This window comes from Otolemur garnettii, unplaced genomic scaffold (genome assembly GCF_000181295.1).
Source record: "Otolemur garnettii isolate 467f Iridium unplaced genomic scaffold, OtoGar3 scaffold00027, whole genome shotgun sequence".
In the NCBI taxonomy this organism is placed as follows: Eukaryota; Metazoa; Chordata; class Mammalia; order Primates; family Galagidae; genus Otolemur; species Otolemur garnettii.
Genome location: NW_003852422.1, coordinates 50,090 through 65,846, shown reverse-complemented (window position 1 = coordinate 65,846; position 15,757 = coordinate 50,090). Strand labels below are relative to the sequence as shown.

Sequence of the window (15,757 nt, the reverse complement as noted above, 5' to 3'; positions counted from 1 at the left end):
AGACAGAGCCTCAAGCTGTCACCTTAGGTAGAGTGCTGTGGCATCACAGCTCACAGCAACCTCCAACTCCTGGGCTCAAGCGATTCTCCTGCCTCTGCCTCCTAAGTAGCTAGAACTACAGGTGCCCACCACAATGCCCAGCTATTTTTTGGCTGCAGCTACCATTGTTGTTTGGTGAGCCCAGGCTGGATTCGAACCCGCCAGCTCAGGTGTATGTGGTTGGCGCCTTAGCCGCTTGAGCCACAGGCACTGAGCCAGCTGTTCTCTTATTTAAGTGGGCAAAGCTTCTATTTGTGCATGGGGAAAGCCTATACCAAGGTAGATGCAGGGGAAGGCTAGTAAATACAGAGGGAAGGAGCTGGAGAGTCTGAGTTGGTGGGCAGAGATGCTGCATAGATCATACAGTCCTCAAGACAATATCTTGAGGCCCTGTGAGGATGAAGCCTGAGGCACTCCCAGCCCATAGTCTGAGCCTCACATGCAAGAGGGGCTCCTAGATTAGTATGTGCCAAGTGCCCATTAATAACCTGATGATGACAGGGAACTCCTTGTCAGAACAACATTTTTAAAGGCATAAAACACAAGGGATTACAAAGGAAATAAGTTATTTTGAAGACAATCAGAACAAATGTGTGATACATTGCTATAAGTGCTTTCACATTAAGGCATTAAATAACAGTATGTACCATTCTTTAAAAATTATTACTGTCAATGATGTTGAGGATATCTGAGTATGACTACATGATGTGAAAATATCTATGATTTAACATTGGTGACAAAGTCATTCCCTGTGAGGATGAGGGAGGCCGTGCGGGAGTCCAGCTTCCTGTGCCTACCTGGGGCATCTCAGAGCAGCTCAGGAAGCTTCTTATGGCCAGGGAAAGAGGATTTTTTAAAATATTTGAATAAATATGTTAATTAAAAAGTCAAAGCAGGCTCAGTGCTTATAGCACAGTGGTTACAGTGCTAGCCACATGCACCGAGGCTGGAGGGTTTGAACCCAGCCTGGGCCAGTTAAAACAACAACAACCGCAAAAAAAAATAGGCGTTGTAGTAGGTGCCTATAGTCTTAGCTACTTGGGAGGCTGAGGCAAGAGAATTGTTAAGCCCAAGAGTTGGAGGTTGCTGTGAGCTGTGATGTCAACATACTCTACAGAGGGTGACATGGTGAGACTCTGTCTCAAAAAAAAAAAAAAAAAGTCAAAGCACTCACACATATTGAGAATGGCTATATTTTAGAAACAAAGGGTGGAAATAAACCCAGAAAACCTTATCTAGGGCCACTGCTCTGACCTACAAACCTGAACACAGCTAATCAGCAGGTCAGCCTGGGAAAGCACAGGACTTTCTGTTTTTTAACAGCTTTACTGAGATATAATCTACATAAAGTTCACCTATTTGATTCAATGGTGGTTAGTATATTTATACACATCTCTAGTTCTAGAACATTTCTGTCACCCAAAAAGAAGCCTTGATCCTCCTAATTCTTCGTGCCCCCAGCCCATGGCATTCACGAATCTATTTTTTATCTCCATCTGTCCATCCTGCTCATTCTAGACTTTTTATGTTTAGTTGTTTATTGATATTTGTGGTGCTTAGTTCTCTAAAATCACTGTGAGCACTGAATTAGCGAATGCAGAACACCCTTCCTGGGGAGATACAGGGTCAGTCCCCACAAGCCTCTGGTCACAACAGTTCATCAACACAGAACCTCAAGTGAGGAGAATCGAGAGGTGAACTTCTGTGTTTGGCTTCTTCACGCAGCATGTTTCTGAGGGTCACCCCCTCTGTGGCCTGTGTCAACACACCACTTCTCATGGTTGAAAGATTTTCCATGTATCTCACACACACACTGTTTATCTCCTCATTAGTTGATGGACCTGGCATTGCTTTTCCTTCTGACTGCTGTGAACATCTGTGTACAAAGCTTTGTGTGGATGCATTTCTCCATGTGCTGGTGCTCTGTTAAGGGATTTTACATCCACTCACAAAGGATACTGACTGCATTTTTATTGCCATGCCCCTCTGTGGGTTGAGGGAAGAGATTATTTTAAATGACACCAAATTTTTTTTACCTTAGCTGTGGTTTTATTTCAACATCTATTAGAAGGATACTGGTTTTTCATTTCTGACAGTAACAGTTTCCCCTTAAAATATATTTAAATAAAATATGTCAATGCACAGGAGTGATTAAGTGACAGAATGGGTGTGACTTTAGTAAATCATGGAAATAGCATGACAGTGACCAACACCTCAGAACCCTGCTGCAGTCAAAAGGTCCTGGGATTGTGAGTGTCAACTAGGGAGGGCTAACCTCTGCCCCCACCCCAATGGACACCTGGCTTGGTATGACATTCACCAGTCACACAGATCAGGGGGTCTGTCCTAGACACAGGGGCACCTCACTGTTTATGGCTACATACCTGCCCTGATACACTCCAGCTCCGGTGTTACCATCCTTATTGGCAGAACCACTGAGGACAGCACATGCAGATCTGGTCAAAGGCTCAGTAATATCGGAGTGTTTTCCTATTTAACCTTGACAACAACTCATTTTACAGGTGAGGACATCAGTGCTCAGCAGGGTGAAGCACGTGCCTTTGTCACAGAGCTGATGAGAAGGTGGGGTCTCCCTGTTCCACACCAGCACATGACAGAGAAGAGGCAGGGCTGTTGGCAGGCCACTCATATTGAAAACACAAAATTTAGAAACCCCAAGCCAGCTAAACTCCAGGATGCTACTCTGAGGGCAGAAAAGGAAGGAAAAATAAATGATAAGAACAGGATGCGGGACCCCAGCTATCCAGCTGAAAAGAGGCAAAGCTGTGGGAGCCACTGAAAGGTCAGTGCACTCCTGTCCATACCACACAGACCAGCACATCCTGCTTCATCTCAGCTGGAGTGGGCTGGCCTCCAAGGGGCAGCTGCATTTTGCCAGTTTTTAAACCCAACTCCACAGACAGAGGACAAAAAGGCTTATTTCCTGCAAGACAGATAACAAAGTGCACATCTGTGGCTCCCACAGCAACCTCCCATGGCTGCTTGGCCCTGTACTTGTGAGTAATGCCATAACCTGTGACTGAGCACAGCCAGAAACAAGCCCTACTCTGTGTTCTGGGCGGGTAGAGCTGGATAGCAAACTAGCCCTGAGAGCAGTTAATAAAGCACAGAGAAAGTAGACTAGGGCACAGTTCATGGGGAGAGTACTCTGAAACCAGGCCTTTGCCAGGCAGCATGTGTGCACAGACAGTAGCCTGAGGCAAGGGGCACAGAGTTCTGGGGGCTGGGGGGCGGGTGCAGCAGGGTGCAGGTGGACATAAGTGGGCTAGTAGTGAAGGATGGGCATGCTGGATACTGTACAGAGCCGCACACCCTGACCCTGGCCTCCAGCAGTCCAGGGGGCCAGTAGGGACGCTAAGCTCAGGCTGTCCCCTCAGGCCACTGTGAGGAAGTGGAGCTGTGTTGGCTTCTCAGCACCATCAGAAAGACACCAGGCTGAGTAAGAACAGGACTTTGATACCCATAGTGGTTTGTTTTATAAAGTCAAAATCAGCTCAGAATTAGTGCGCACAGAACAGGGCTCCTGGGGAGATACAGGCTCAGTCTCCACCAATCTCTAAGCACATTTCATCAACACAGAACCTTGAATCATCACAATCAACTGTAAGTCATTATACAAAAGGTGAACTTCTGAAACTGGCTTCTTCCATTTAGAAGGAAGCAGAGGACTCCGACCCTTGACAGAGTTAGTCTGACGTGAGGTCAGTGGGTCTCCTGTGGTTCCCATCCAACCCCACAGGCAGGAGCAACAGGAACAGCTAATACTGACCTGCAGGATTGTGGGTGCCACTCAGGGCAGCCTAAAGGGAGGGAGGGCCATGAGTGGGAGGGGCCTGATCTGCAGATGGGAATGAGGCAGCCCTTCCCACAGGACACTGCAGATCCTCCCTCTGGTCTCAGCCCCCCACCTCCCACCCCCACCCCAATTCCCCAGAGACTCCTGAGCTGCACAGTAAATGCCTGGCAGCAGCGACCACTGTACAAGTCGTGTGCAGGGTGTCCACTGGTCATTCTGCTGCTATAGGCAGTTGGTATCTCCATGTGTACAACAGGTCCTCCCAAGGAAGGAGGGGCTATCATCACCAAATCAATTGCGAAAGTCCCATTTTCCCAATGTCAAGCCTCCCCTGCAGGTAGGTCTTTCCTTCAGCATATTATTTTAAAATGACAAGGTACTCTCAAGTTTAGAGATGGAGAAAAAAATCAAAATGCAGTTCTGACACATGAGCTCCTCTAGTGAGTCTACAGGAGGGCACCTGCCCCCTAATCTTGAGCTTTCTACCATTAAGCTGTTTACTAATTTATTTTGACACAAAATGATATTGCTATTACTTATTACAAAGCTAGGGCTTCAAAGTTAAAAGTCAACCAAAGTTGTAATTTACTGCTAGTACGTTTTCCTAATCCTAAAAAGACAGTGAAAGACATGTACTAGGAACCTCAGGTTTCATTCCCAGTCTACTAACTGATACCTTTTCATTTCTTAATTCACTCGCTTCCAGTTAAAATATCTAAAGCATCAATGTTGTTTTTTCCTCAGTATTTAAAAGTCATAAGTTAACATTCTTTAAGGCGGAAAATGCAGTCAGTTTAAATACAGGAGGACCTATGTAAGCTGACCACTGAAGGAACTATAACCGGTCAACACATGGAAGTGGTCACCATAAGGAACAAGGCCTACTATACTGACACGCACATGTGCGGCACGTTCGGCTAGTCTGTGAAAATTAGGTCAACTTAAGGAGGTGGTCATCTATGGAGGTTCTGCTATATTTTAAGTCTTTCTAATAAATAAATATTGACCAAAACCATTTTAATTTCCTTAATCTCCCACTACAAGCTGGGAAACAGAATCACAAGGTTCTGTAATGGCAGACAAAACTATAATTATTTTTAAAATAATTGCTGAATAAGACTAGCCAGGTCAGCCTCCTTGGTACCTCGTTTCTGGATGAAGACCCTGAGCAGGGGGTTCGCACTTGAGACAGCTTTGCAGAAGTTATCATCATTGTTGATGGGAAGCAGGTCACCGTGCACATCTGCATAGCCAATGGTCACTTCACTGTTGGAGATGTGGTGGGTGTGCACGACCAACTTGTAGAAATCTTCAAACTTCCCAGGCTTGTGACGGTTCAAGGAGAACCTTCGGAATTCTGCCCCAAACTAAAATGCAAGAGACCAGAGTAAATAAACAACAGAAAAAGAGCCCAGAAATAAGTCCTGGTGAGTTTACTCAATATACAAATGTTTGCTGAACTCCAGCAAGCCCTGGGGACACAATGACAATGTTTCTGTTCTCATACAGGTAACAGTTACCAAACAAGAAATTATCACTGAGGAAGAGGAACCTTAAGAAATTAAAAATAGGCTCGGCGCCTGTGGCTCAAGTGGCTAAGGCGCCAGCCACATACACCTAAGGTGGTGGGTTCGAATCCCCAGCCCGGGCCCACCAAACAACAATGATGGCTGCAACCAAAAAATGGCCGGGCGTTGTGGCGGGCGCCTGTAGTCCCAGCTACTTGGGAGGCTGAGGTAGGAGACTCGCTTGAGCCCAGGAGTTGGAGGTTGCTGTGAGCTGTGATGCTATGGCACTCTACCCAGGGGGACAGCTTGAGGCTCTGTCTCCAAAAAAAAAAAAAAAAAAAAAGAAATTAAAAATAGTAGTGACTAAGGAGCAGCTCCTTCATCCACATTGACCCAGGAAGGCTCATTCATCCACATCCACTTATATCCTGAGGACAAGATAGGACAAGCCATGTCATTCAGGCTGTAGGAAAAAGCAAAGTCTAAACTAATACAAATATGGTGGCTAGTATGAAACAAGAGTTCATGCTCATGGGCCTAGAAAACTCAGAGGAAAGACAAGGCCAAATGAAACTTTAGGACTTTTTCCAATGGGCAAAGCCCCACAGGTTTTAATTTTAAGTTAGGAAGTGTTTTGATATGTATTTTAATAGGATAAAATAGCTACATTTTAAAAGGATCAGAAACAGCAGTAAAACTCAAAGAATGATTGGCCCTAGTAAAAAAATTGTACTTTACAAAGCCAGAGGAGACAAAGATGGTGGGTTCAAAAGATGACAAAGAGAATTTCTCTTCAAAAGATAGGATTGAACCCCCGTTTGGATCTGTAATTAGGCAGCCTGACTTGGAAATGCCCAAGCACCACCTTCCCTGGCCTAGATGCCCATGAACTGTCCAAAGAGCTCCAGGCCACTCTTTCCAGAGAGGGCCCTGGGGGTTTGGGCTCAGGACTTGGCTCCTCCGCTTGGCAATAGGGACCCTTGTTCACCAGGTATTGCAGATTCTGTGCTCTTTAATGTAAATGAAAACTAATTATAGTGAATCAAATATACAGGCTGATCCCTGGGTGACAGAAGAGGCACATTCCTGAGAAGTCTGTAGGTGAGATTCATAGGTAACTGGAACCCCTGATGGCAGCACACATACAGTAGTAATGATAAGAATAACAATGCTATAATGGCTTATATGAGGTAATAATGCAGTGTGATACTGTAATAATAATATCCCTGTACTGTCACAATAAGTTACATAAACTATTGTGCTCTTTCTTTTAATTCACACAAACATAAAAACAACCTCATACAAAGGTTTAGACAGGAGGTAGAAGAAATTTCAAAAGCAGTATTAAAGGTTAACACCCGCCTAATGCTCCATCCATGCTAGGCTAAAGGAATGTTACACTTATTTTGATGTTCAAACCAGTAACCACCTTTCTGTTTCTGCAATTAATCCACTATTCTGCCTTCTGACAACTGACACTTTGCTGGAGCTGCCGCCTCTCTCACGCTGCATCCCCCCACTGCACCTTCACAGATGCCCTGGGCGACTGAGCCCACTGCGCCCAGGAGAGGGACGGCATCCAACCTCCCCCCAATGCTTAATTATTTCACCTCCATCAACACCAACTTTCTCTTTGGTGCAGGTTCACCTGGACTTGCTGAGGACTTCAGCTTTGGAGGTGAAGTCCTAGCGGGAACACCAACAACACAAAATTGCATTAGAAAGTTAACAGCCGTGCTGTGCTCGAGGGACCTGCGGACACAGCCCAGGGCTGTGAGAGGACACAGCGGGTTGCGCACATGCACTTATAAGCGCAAAAGAAAGTAGTTCAGAATTATTGATTTGATTAATTGTAAATAATCATCATAGGGAGTCTTGGGAGCCCCTTGTAAGTACTGAATGCTGAAGGTGGGTTGTTAATAATCTGGGGGCTGTATGTATAGAAAAATTAAGTGTCTGAAGTTTACTCTAGTTATTATTTTATATTGATAATAACTAGATATCATTATCAATGAGCCGGGGCAAATCATCTAAGATCATGTGTGTTTGCATCAGAATCACCTGGAGGGTTTTCAGAGTGCTGTTTTGGGGTACAGCCCAAGAATCTGCTTTTTTGACTATTTCCCAGAAGCAGCTGATGCCACTGGTCTGGGGACCACACACAGAGAACTACTGGTTTCAAAGGAATCAACCATGACCTAACTAACACTTGGAAAATTCTCTTAGTGATACTGATTTGCCTAAATCTCCTTTCTCATCCTCCTTTCAAAAAACATGTTAATCAGTTTGATGTAAACATTCCATATTGTATATCAATCCAGCACATTGTACCTCATAAATGCATTAATGTATGCAGTTACGATTTAATTTAAAAAAAACACAAACATTTCCCCAGGTTACTAAAAGCAAAACAAGCCTCTCATCCATCCTACATTGCCTCTAATAATAAAAAACTGCAGGGCACACAACAATGGGATAATTCAAAATATTGGAGTTGGAAAAGCCATCTTCAGCGATTAGTCAAAATTCTTCATGTTGCACACACACATCATCAGGGAAAGAAGCCTGACCCCAGAACCTGGTGTCTGGCCAAAGTCACACCTCTGCAAGCAGCTCTACCTAGAGAGGGGAGGGAAGGGCTCTCTGCTGCTGTACGTGGGGGGTTTGTGCTGAGCAGACCCTTGACACCCTTCTTCTATTATTCAAAGATGATCATTATATTTCTTCTCAGTGTTTGACCCAAGGATGTACAACTAGCTGACCCAGCATGTGGGCAATGCAGATTATTTCAGACACAAGACATAAAGCCAATGACGTGTATTATGTAATTTCTCTACGATTTGCAATCCAAATCACAAAGCTCTTATTTCACTAATAATCAACCTGCTTGCTTTATCAACATCAACTTTCTCTTTCTCATATAGCTAATAGATGCTAATGTCCAAAGCAATTGGTTTTTATCAGTATGCAGCTTTCTTTTCACTAAATACATAAAAGAATTTAATCATGTATAATGAAATTGGTAAGAGTATTCCTTTTGTATATAATTTTCATTTGAATACGCCTTCTTCCCCCTCCAGGGCACGAATACTTACATTCACCCAGGAAGGCCAGGCCTCCCCTCATTCCACGCTTCGGGGAAGAATCAACATCGTTAAAATATTCATACTAGGCTTGGTGCGTATAGCTCAGCAGCTAGGGCGCCAGCCACATACACCGAAGTTGGCGGGTTCAAATCCAGCCTGGATATGCCAAACTACAATGACAACTACAACCAAAACATAGCCGGGCGTTGTGACAGGCCTCTATAGTCCCAACTACTTGGGAGAATGAGGCAAGAGAATCGCTTAAGCCCAAGAGTTGGAGGTTGCTGTGAGCTGTCATACCACAGCATTCTATGGAGGGTGACATAGACTGTCTCAAAAAAAAAAAAAAAAAAAGTCCATACTACCCAAAGCAATCTGTAGATTTAATGCAATCCCCATTAAAGTACCAATGTCATACTTTAAAGATCTTGAAAAAATAGTACTTTGATTCATATGGCACCAGAAAAACCCCCAAATAGCAAATGAAGTTGTTAGAAATAAAAACAAATCTGAAGGGATCACATTGCCAGACTTCATGTTATATTACAAGGGTATATAGCTATAAAAACAGCATGGTACTAGCACAAAAATAGAGACATAGATCTATGGAATAGGATAGAGAATCTAGAGATGAACCCAGCCATATATTGTCATTTAATATTTGATAAGCCTAACAAAAACATACAATAGGAAAAGAATCTCAGCACCTATAACAAATGATGCTGAGAGAACTGGTTATTCACATGCAGAAGACTGAAACTGGACCTGCACTTCTCGCCACTGACAAAAATTGATTCTCATTGGATAAAAGATTTAAATTTAAGAAAAAAACAATAAAAATTCTAGAAGAGAGTGTGGGGAAAACACTTTTAAGATGTTGGCCTGGGGAAAAAAAAAAAAACTTTATGAGGAAGACCCTACCCCTACCCCTAGCAATTGCAGCAACACTAAAAATAAATAACTGGGACTTGATCAAACTGAAAAGCAAAGAGTACCACAAACAGAGCAAACAGACAGCACTTAGAATGGGAGAAGATTTTTGCATGTTATGAATCTGACAAAGGCCTGATAACTAGAATCTACAGAGGACGCAAATTAAACAATAAGAAAAGTGCAAATAACCCTCTCTGTAAGTGGACAAAAGATTTGAACAGAAGCTTCTCGGAGGATGACAGATGAATGGCCAAAAGACACACGAAAAAATGCTCATCGTCTTTAATCATCAGAGAAATGCAAATGAAAACCACCCTAAGATATCACCTAACCCCAGCAAGATTAGTTCACATCACAAAGTTCCAAAATACCAGATGCTGGCATAGATGTGGAGAGAAGAGAACACTTCTACACCATGGTGGGATTGCAAACTAATACAGCCCTTTTGGAGAGAATTGTGGAGACTCCTCAAAGGTCTAAAAGTAGACCTTCCATTCGACTCTGCAATCCCATTACTAGGTATCTACCCAGAACAAAAATCATTTTACTACAAAGACATTTGCTTATTACAGCTCAATTCATAATTGCCAAGTCATGGAAGTAAGCTAAGTGCCCATCAACGCATGAATGGATCAACAAACTGTGGTATATGTATACCATGGAATATTATGCAGCCACTTAAAAAAGATGGAGACTTTACATCTTTTACATTTACCTAGATGGAGTTGAAATACATTCTTCTCAGTAAAGTATCACAAGAATGAAAAAATAAACATCCAATGTACTCCATACTAATATGAAATCAATATATAAACAATTACAGGTTCCTAAGAACAATATAACACTATTATAGTTCAGTTTGGGGGTAGAGTGAAGTGGGGGAGGGAGGATGCATGGCAGAAGGAAGGAGGGCATGAGATGGGATCTCACCTAATGTGCACGTTGTGAGGGTGTATAACACGCCCCCTGTGTGATGGGCTCTTCTACAAATGGAACTTTACCCTGGAAGTGAGAACAATGTAACCTAAATATTGTACCCTCATATTAATTTGAATAAAGTTAAAAAAATCATACCGGTATGGAGTACTAAATTACTATTTTTATTTCTCCATTATATCAGGTTAAACAAGGGGCCTCCAAATGAAGGAAGTAGCAAGTGTAATTTATTGTCATGTAATTCTTGGTAAAGTTTTATTTTAGTATATGTACCAGAAATTGAAAAAGGGAATAGTTCTAATGACCAAGCAATATATCTTACAAGTCAAATAGTTCTCAATTCTTTGCTTTCTACAAAATTGAAAGTTGTCCTAATTGAATTATCAGGTACTTATCAATATAATTTAAATGATAGACAACTATGCTTACCTGCTCTGGGCACATGCCCTGGTGAGAAATCATAGCTCTAAGCCAGACCCAGAGAGCCTTTCCTTTCCACCTCCTGTTTATCTAAACAAAGCTTCACTGGTGTTAACATCACAACAATGGGAAAGAACAAAAGAAATGAGGTTGTCTGTCTCATTTAGCAATAAACACATTTTACTAAATTAAGTATTTTAAAAATGTTTACTTTCGATTGCTAATAATCACCAAATGCCACAATTGTGTGTTTTGGTTTTTTCTTTTTTTTTGAGACAGAGCCTCACTATGTCACCCTGAATAGAGTGCTATAGCATCACAGCTCACAGTAACCTCCAACTCTTGGGCTTAAGTGATTCACTTGCCTCATCCTCCCAAATAACTGGGACTACAGGCGCCTGCCACAATACCTGGCTATTTTTTGGTTGTACTTGTTGTTGTTTGGCAGACCTGGGCCAGATTCAAACCCACCAGTTCTGGTGTATGTGGCTGGTGCCTTAGCTGCTGAGCTACAGGCGCCAAGCCCACAATTGTGTTTTAATCATAATTTGATAATTGTAATAACTCAATCTAGAAATTTGTTTACTGTAAAAATCTGTTTATTTACTTTTATTCATAATTATGATAAAATGCAGATCACATAAAATTTATCATCTGGACATAAGTGTAGTCTAGAAGTGTTAATTACAATTACATTCCTGTTCACACAATCTCTAGGAGTATTTTCTTTTTTTTTGAGACAGAGCCTCAAGCTCTCCCCCTGGGTAGAGTGCCATGGCATTACAGCTCACAGCAACCTCCAACTGCTGGGGTCAAGCGAGTCTCCTGCCTCCGCCTCCCAAGTAGCTGGGACCACAGGCGCCCGCCACAACGCCCGGCTATTTTTTGGTTGCAGCCGTCATTGTTGTTTGGCGGGTCCGGGCTGGGGATTCGAACCTGCCACCTTAGGTGTACGTGGCTAGCGCCTTAGCCGGTTGAGCTATAGGCGCCGAGCCGTCTAGGAGTATTTTCATCTTGCAAACTAAAACTCCATACCATCAAACAACAGCTTAGAAATATTTTTAACAAATACAGCCTTATGGCCACAAGGAAAAAAAACGCTTAATTTCAATTTTTATAAGTCTTTTTGTTGTAGAGAAGACTGTCAGGATAACTAAGCAAAAAAAATTTAGGATAAAATATTAGCCCAAAAATCTCTTAGGGGAATAATGGAAAGAAGAAATCAAAGAGAAAAAAGAACCATGTAGAATTTCTGACTATTAAAAAAAGCTCGCTTATCCTATTTTAAAATGCATGATGGTTAGTATCAAGTCACCATAGCATTTAGATTTCACTGGCTATATTTAAAAGATCATGTGCTAAATGTTTTATTTTTAAATAAAATATTTAGAGCATGTAGGAAATTATACTCTTTGCAACTATTTATATTTATTACAAAAAATTTAGATGCCAACTTAAAAATATATTATCCCCTTTATAGTGGTATTTTTTCAAAATTGTTTTAGAAGGTACGTGACTTTTGAAGACCACTGCATTAGACCATAAGGATCACCATGAAAATGCCTAAATCTGTGGTCCCCCACCCCCAGGCCACAGACCTTTGGAAACTAGGCCACACAGTATCATCATGAAGTTCTACCTCCTGTCCTATCCTCCATCCGCCCCTTGCCCCCATCCTTGGAAAAACTGTCTTCCATGAAACTGGTCCCTGGTGCCAAAAAGGTTGGGGACCACTGGCCTAGACCACCATTCAAGGTCAGCAAGACACTCACAAATCCCTAACATTCTCAGTGTCCCTCATAAGGGTGGTTTTGACACAGAAGGTTCACAGCAGGGCAACTGCCTCAGCTTCTGCTGGGCGTCACTCATTCACCTACTGTCATCCCATATGCAAACACCTCCAAGGGAAGGTGTTTCCTGGGAGGCCATCTTCTCATTCTGAACCAGTAACAGAACTTCAGTTAAAGATTAAAAAACAAGATCAAATTTACCAAGAAAAGCTTGCACTGCTCTGACTGGCTTGGGTCATCAACAAATTAGTACAAAGCTGCATCAGAAAAGTCTACCAATTTCCGCAACAGCAACCTGACTGTAGGCTAGTTCATTTCCCAACAGTGGTTCTCAATCTTCCTAATGCTGCGATGTATTTTCATTGTTACAAAGGGGTCGTGACCCACAGGTTGAGAACCGCTGCAAAAGGATCCAGGGTTCCTAGGCAAATGGCTAATTCTAGGTACCCGGCAAAAAATTTATATGGCCTGTGAATCTCATCTTTCTTTTTAAAGAGTAAGAGCATGTGTTACTAGGAAGTTCACAGATGTGCACATCCTTCTTCCCCAAAGCTTCCAGCTAATGAGCTGTCATTCCATTACTGTTTTGATAATAATCTGTATTCTACTCTGCAGTTGACCCCAGCTTTTATTCCTATGCCAGGATAGTAAACAATGGGAGGGGGGGATTTCACCTTTTGAAGTTATTAAAAATGATCTCAAATACAAAATACCAAGATCAACAAGCAAAAGTATATCAGCCTCTACATGAAAATCATTTTTATTCCCTTTAATGTGTATTCAACAATAACATCATTTTGCTGTAATTAGAAAACAAAGATGTCCATGTATCATTGCTATCCATCTGTCTTATCCTATCTACTACTCTATTTCTGTGTCTATCTGTATCTGTCTACCTTCTTTCTTTCCTTCTTTCTTTTTTTTTTTTTTTGAGACATAGTCTCAAATTGTCACCCCAGGTAGAGTGCTATGGCATCATCAACCATAGTAACCAAGACTACAGCAACCTCCAACTCCTGTCTTCAAGCGATCCTCTTGCCTCAGTTTTTCTATTTTTAGTAGAGATGGGGTCTTGCTCTTGCTCAGGCTGGTCTTGAACTCCTGAGCTCAAGCAATCCACACCCCCCATCCTCCTAGTGTGTTAGGATTACAGGCATGAACTACTGGGCCTGGCTCTCTATCCTCTTTCTAATTTATCATAGTTTTGACTCTTTTCCTTCGGGAAGAAGGGAAAGTTCTGAGAAGTGTTTGTTCAGTGAATGATACCTAAAAGTCAGTAGCTATAAAAGCAGGGCGCCTTGAGTAAACTATGTTACTGACAAAGTTCTTGCTCAAGAACAAAAAGATGGCAGAAACCCAAGATAGCTAAGAGCTTTGGAAGTGGCAGGAAATTGCTGTTTTAAGAGTTAATCTCAAAGCACTTCCAGAACAGAGGAAAAGGGACCTGCAAACTCTGCTCATCCAGAAAAGCAAGAACACTAACAAAAATGGTAAATATCTACTTTTGGAGAACTATGGAAATTAAGCAACAGCTTACAACACTGTAGGGAGAGTTTATTCTAGAAAAACAGCTGAATCAGAAGAGCAAAATTTGTGGTGCTGTAATTTTCCTACCCTTCTTTCTTCAGCTGTGAAACACAGCAGCCTCACAACCTGAAAGGAGGTTGGACCAGTCTGGGGCTTCCCAAAGCCCCACTCTCACTCAGAGGGTTGACTGCCAGACCTGTCCTGCACAGCTCACTCATGGGAAAAGCCCTTTCAGCAGAAATTGTTTAAGATTTAAAGATCTTATGATGAAAGTTTCCTTTTCTTTTTCTTTCTTTCTTTTCTTTCTTTCTTTCTTTTTTTTTTTTTTGACACAGAGTCTCTTGGTAGACTGCTGTGGCATCACAGCTCACAATAACTTCCAACTCCTGGGTTTAAGTGATTCTCTTGACTCAGTCTCCCAAGTAACTGGAACTATAGGCACCTGCCACAATGCCCGGCTATTTCTTTTGTTGTAGTTGTTTAGCTGGCCCGGGCCAGGTTTGAACCCGCCACCCTCAGTGTTTGTGGCTGGCGCTGTAACCACTGTACTACAGGTGCCGAGCCTTGTTTTCTTTTTTGATGGTCCAGATTTATTTCGTTATTAGGACCAATATACACTATATACAAAGGTAACTTTTAAATAAGTATAAGCAAATAATTTCACCCCATACTTTCAGGCAATGTGGTATTCTCTTCTCAGATAAAACATTTATTTTAATAAACTTAAAGTGAATAATTTGCTTAAAACTAATGAAAGTGGGGATACTTTCAAAGCAGCCACCTGTATGATATGATTAGCTGAATCTCTCCACCCTCATATCCCTTATATAGTGTGATTAGCCGAATGTCATATCCCTCCTGCACATGCTGTTAGTCATTCATTTGAGAATACATTGATGGCCTCTGTTAAAATTAAATTATTTTCTGGCCAGGCATGGTAGCTCATGTCTTAATCCTAGCACTATGGGAGGCTGAGGTGGGTGGATCACCTGAGGTCACAAGTTTGAAACCAGACTGAGCCAGAGCGAGACCTCATCTCTAAAAGTAGCTGGTGTTGTGGTGGGTGCTGTAATCCCAGCTACTTGGGAGGCTGAGGCAAGAGAATCGCTTGAGCCCAAGAGTTTGAAGTTGCTGTGAGTTATGATGCCACAGCACTCTACTGCAGGTGACAAACTAAGACTCTGTCTCAAAATAAATAAATAAAATTAAACTATTTTCTTACAGACAAATGAAGCTACTAACATTTAGCTTAAATTTTGATTCCTTAATCATTTAGTAGGATTTTTTTTTTTTTTGAGACAGTCTCATTATGTCACCCTCAGGACGGTGCCATGCTGTCACAGCTCAAAGCAACCTCAAACTCCTGGGCTTAAGTGATTTTCTTGCCTCAGCCTCCTGAGTAGCTGGGACTACAGGCACCCACCACAACACTCGGCTATTTTTTTGTCGCAGTTGTCATTGTTGTTTAGCAGGCCCAGGTTGGGCTGGAACCTGCCAGCCTCAGTGTATGTGGCTGGCACCCTATTCACTGAGCTAATGACGCTGAGCTGTAAGATTCTTTCTGAAAGAAACCCAGAAGCAGTTGAGATTGCTATTTATATTTTTAAAAGTTTTACTTTTAGGCTCAGCGCCTATAGCTCAACCGGCTAAGGCGCCAGCCACGTACACCTAAGGTGGCAGGTTCGAATCCCCAGCCTGGAC

At 42.3% G+C, this 15,757-nt stretch overlaps 1 protein-coding gene across 1 annotated transcript in view; it reads right to left on the bottom strand.

Annotated features, from left to right (window-relative positions):
• Positions 1–15,757, bottom strand: part of PARD6G (par-6 family cell polarity regulator gamma) — a 91,310-nt gene that overhangs the window by 49,141 nt on the left and 26,412 nt on the right. Inside the window, exon 2 of the mRNA XM_003788386.1 lies at positions 5,001–5,223. Within this exon, the coding sequence (XP_003788434.1) occupies positions 5,001–5,223 (223 nt within the window). The remainder of the gene's footprint in view (positions 1–5,000; positions 5,224–15,757) is intronic.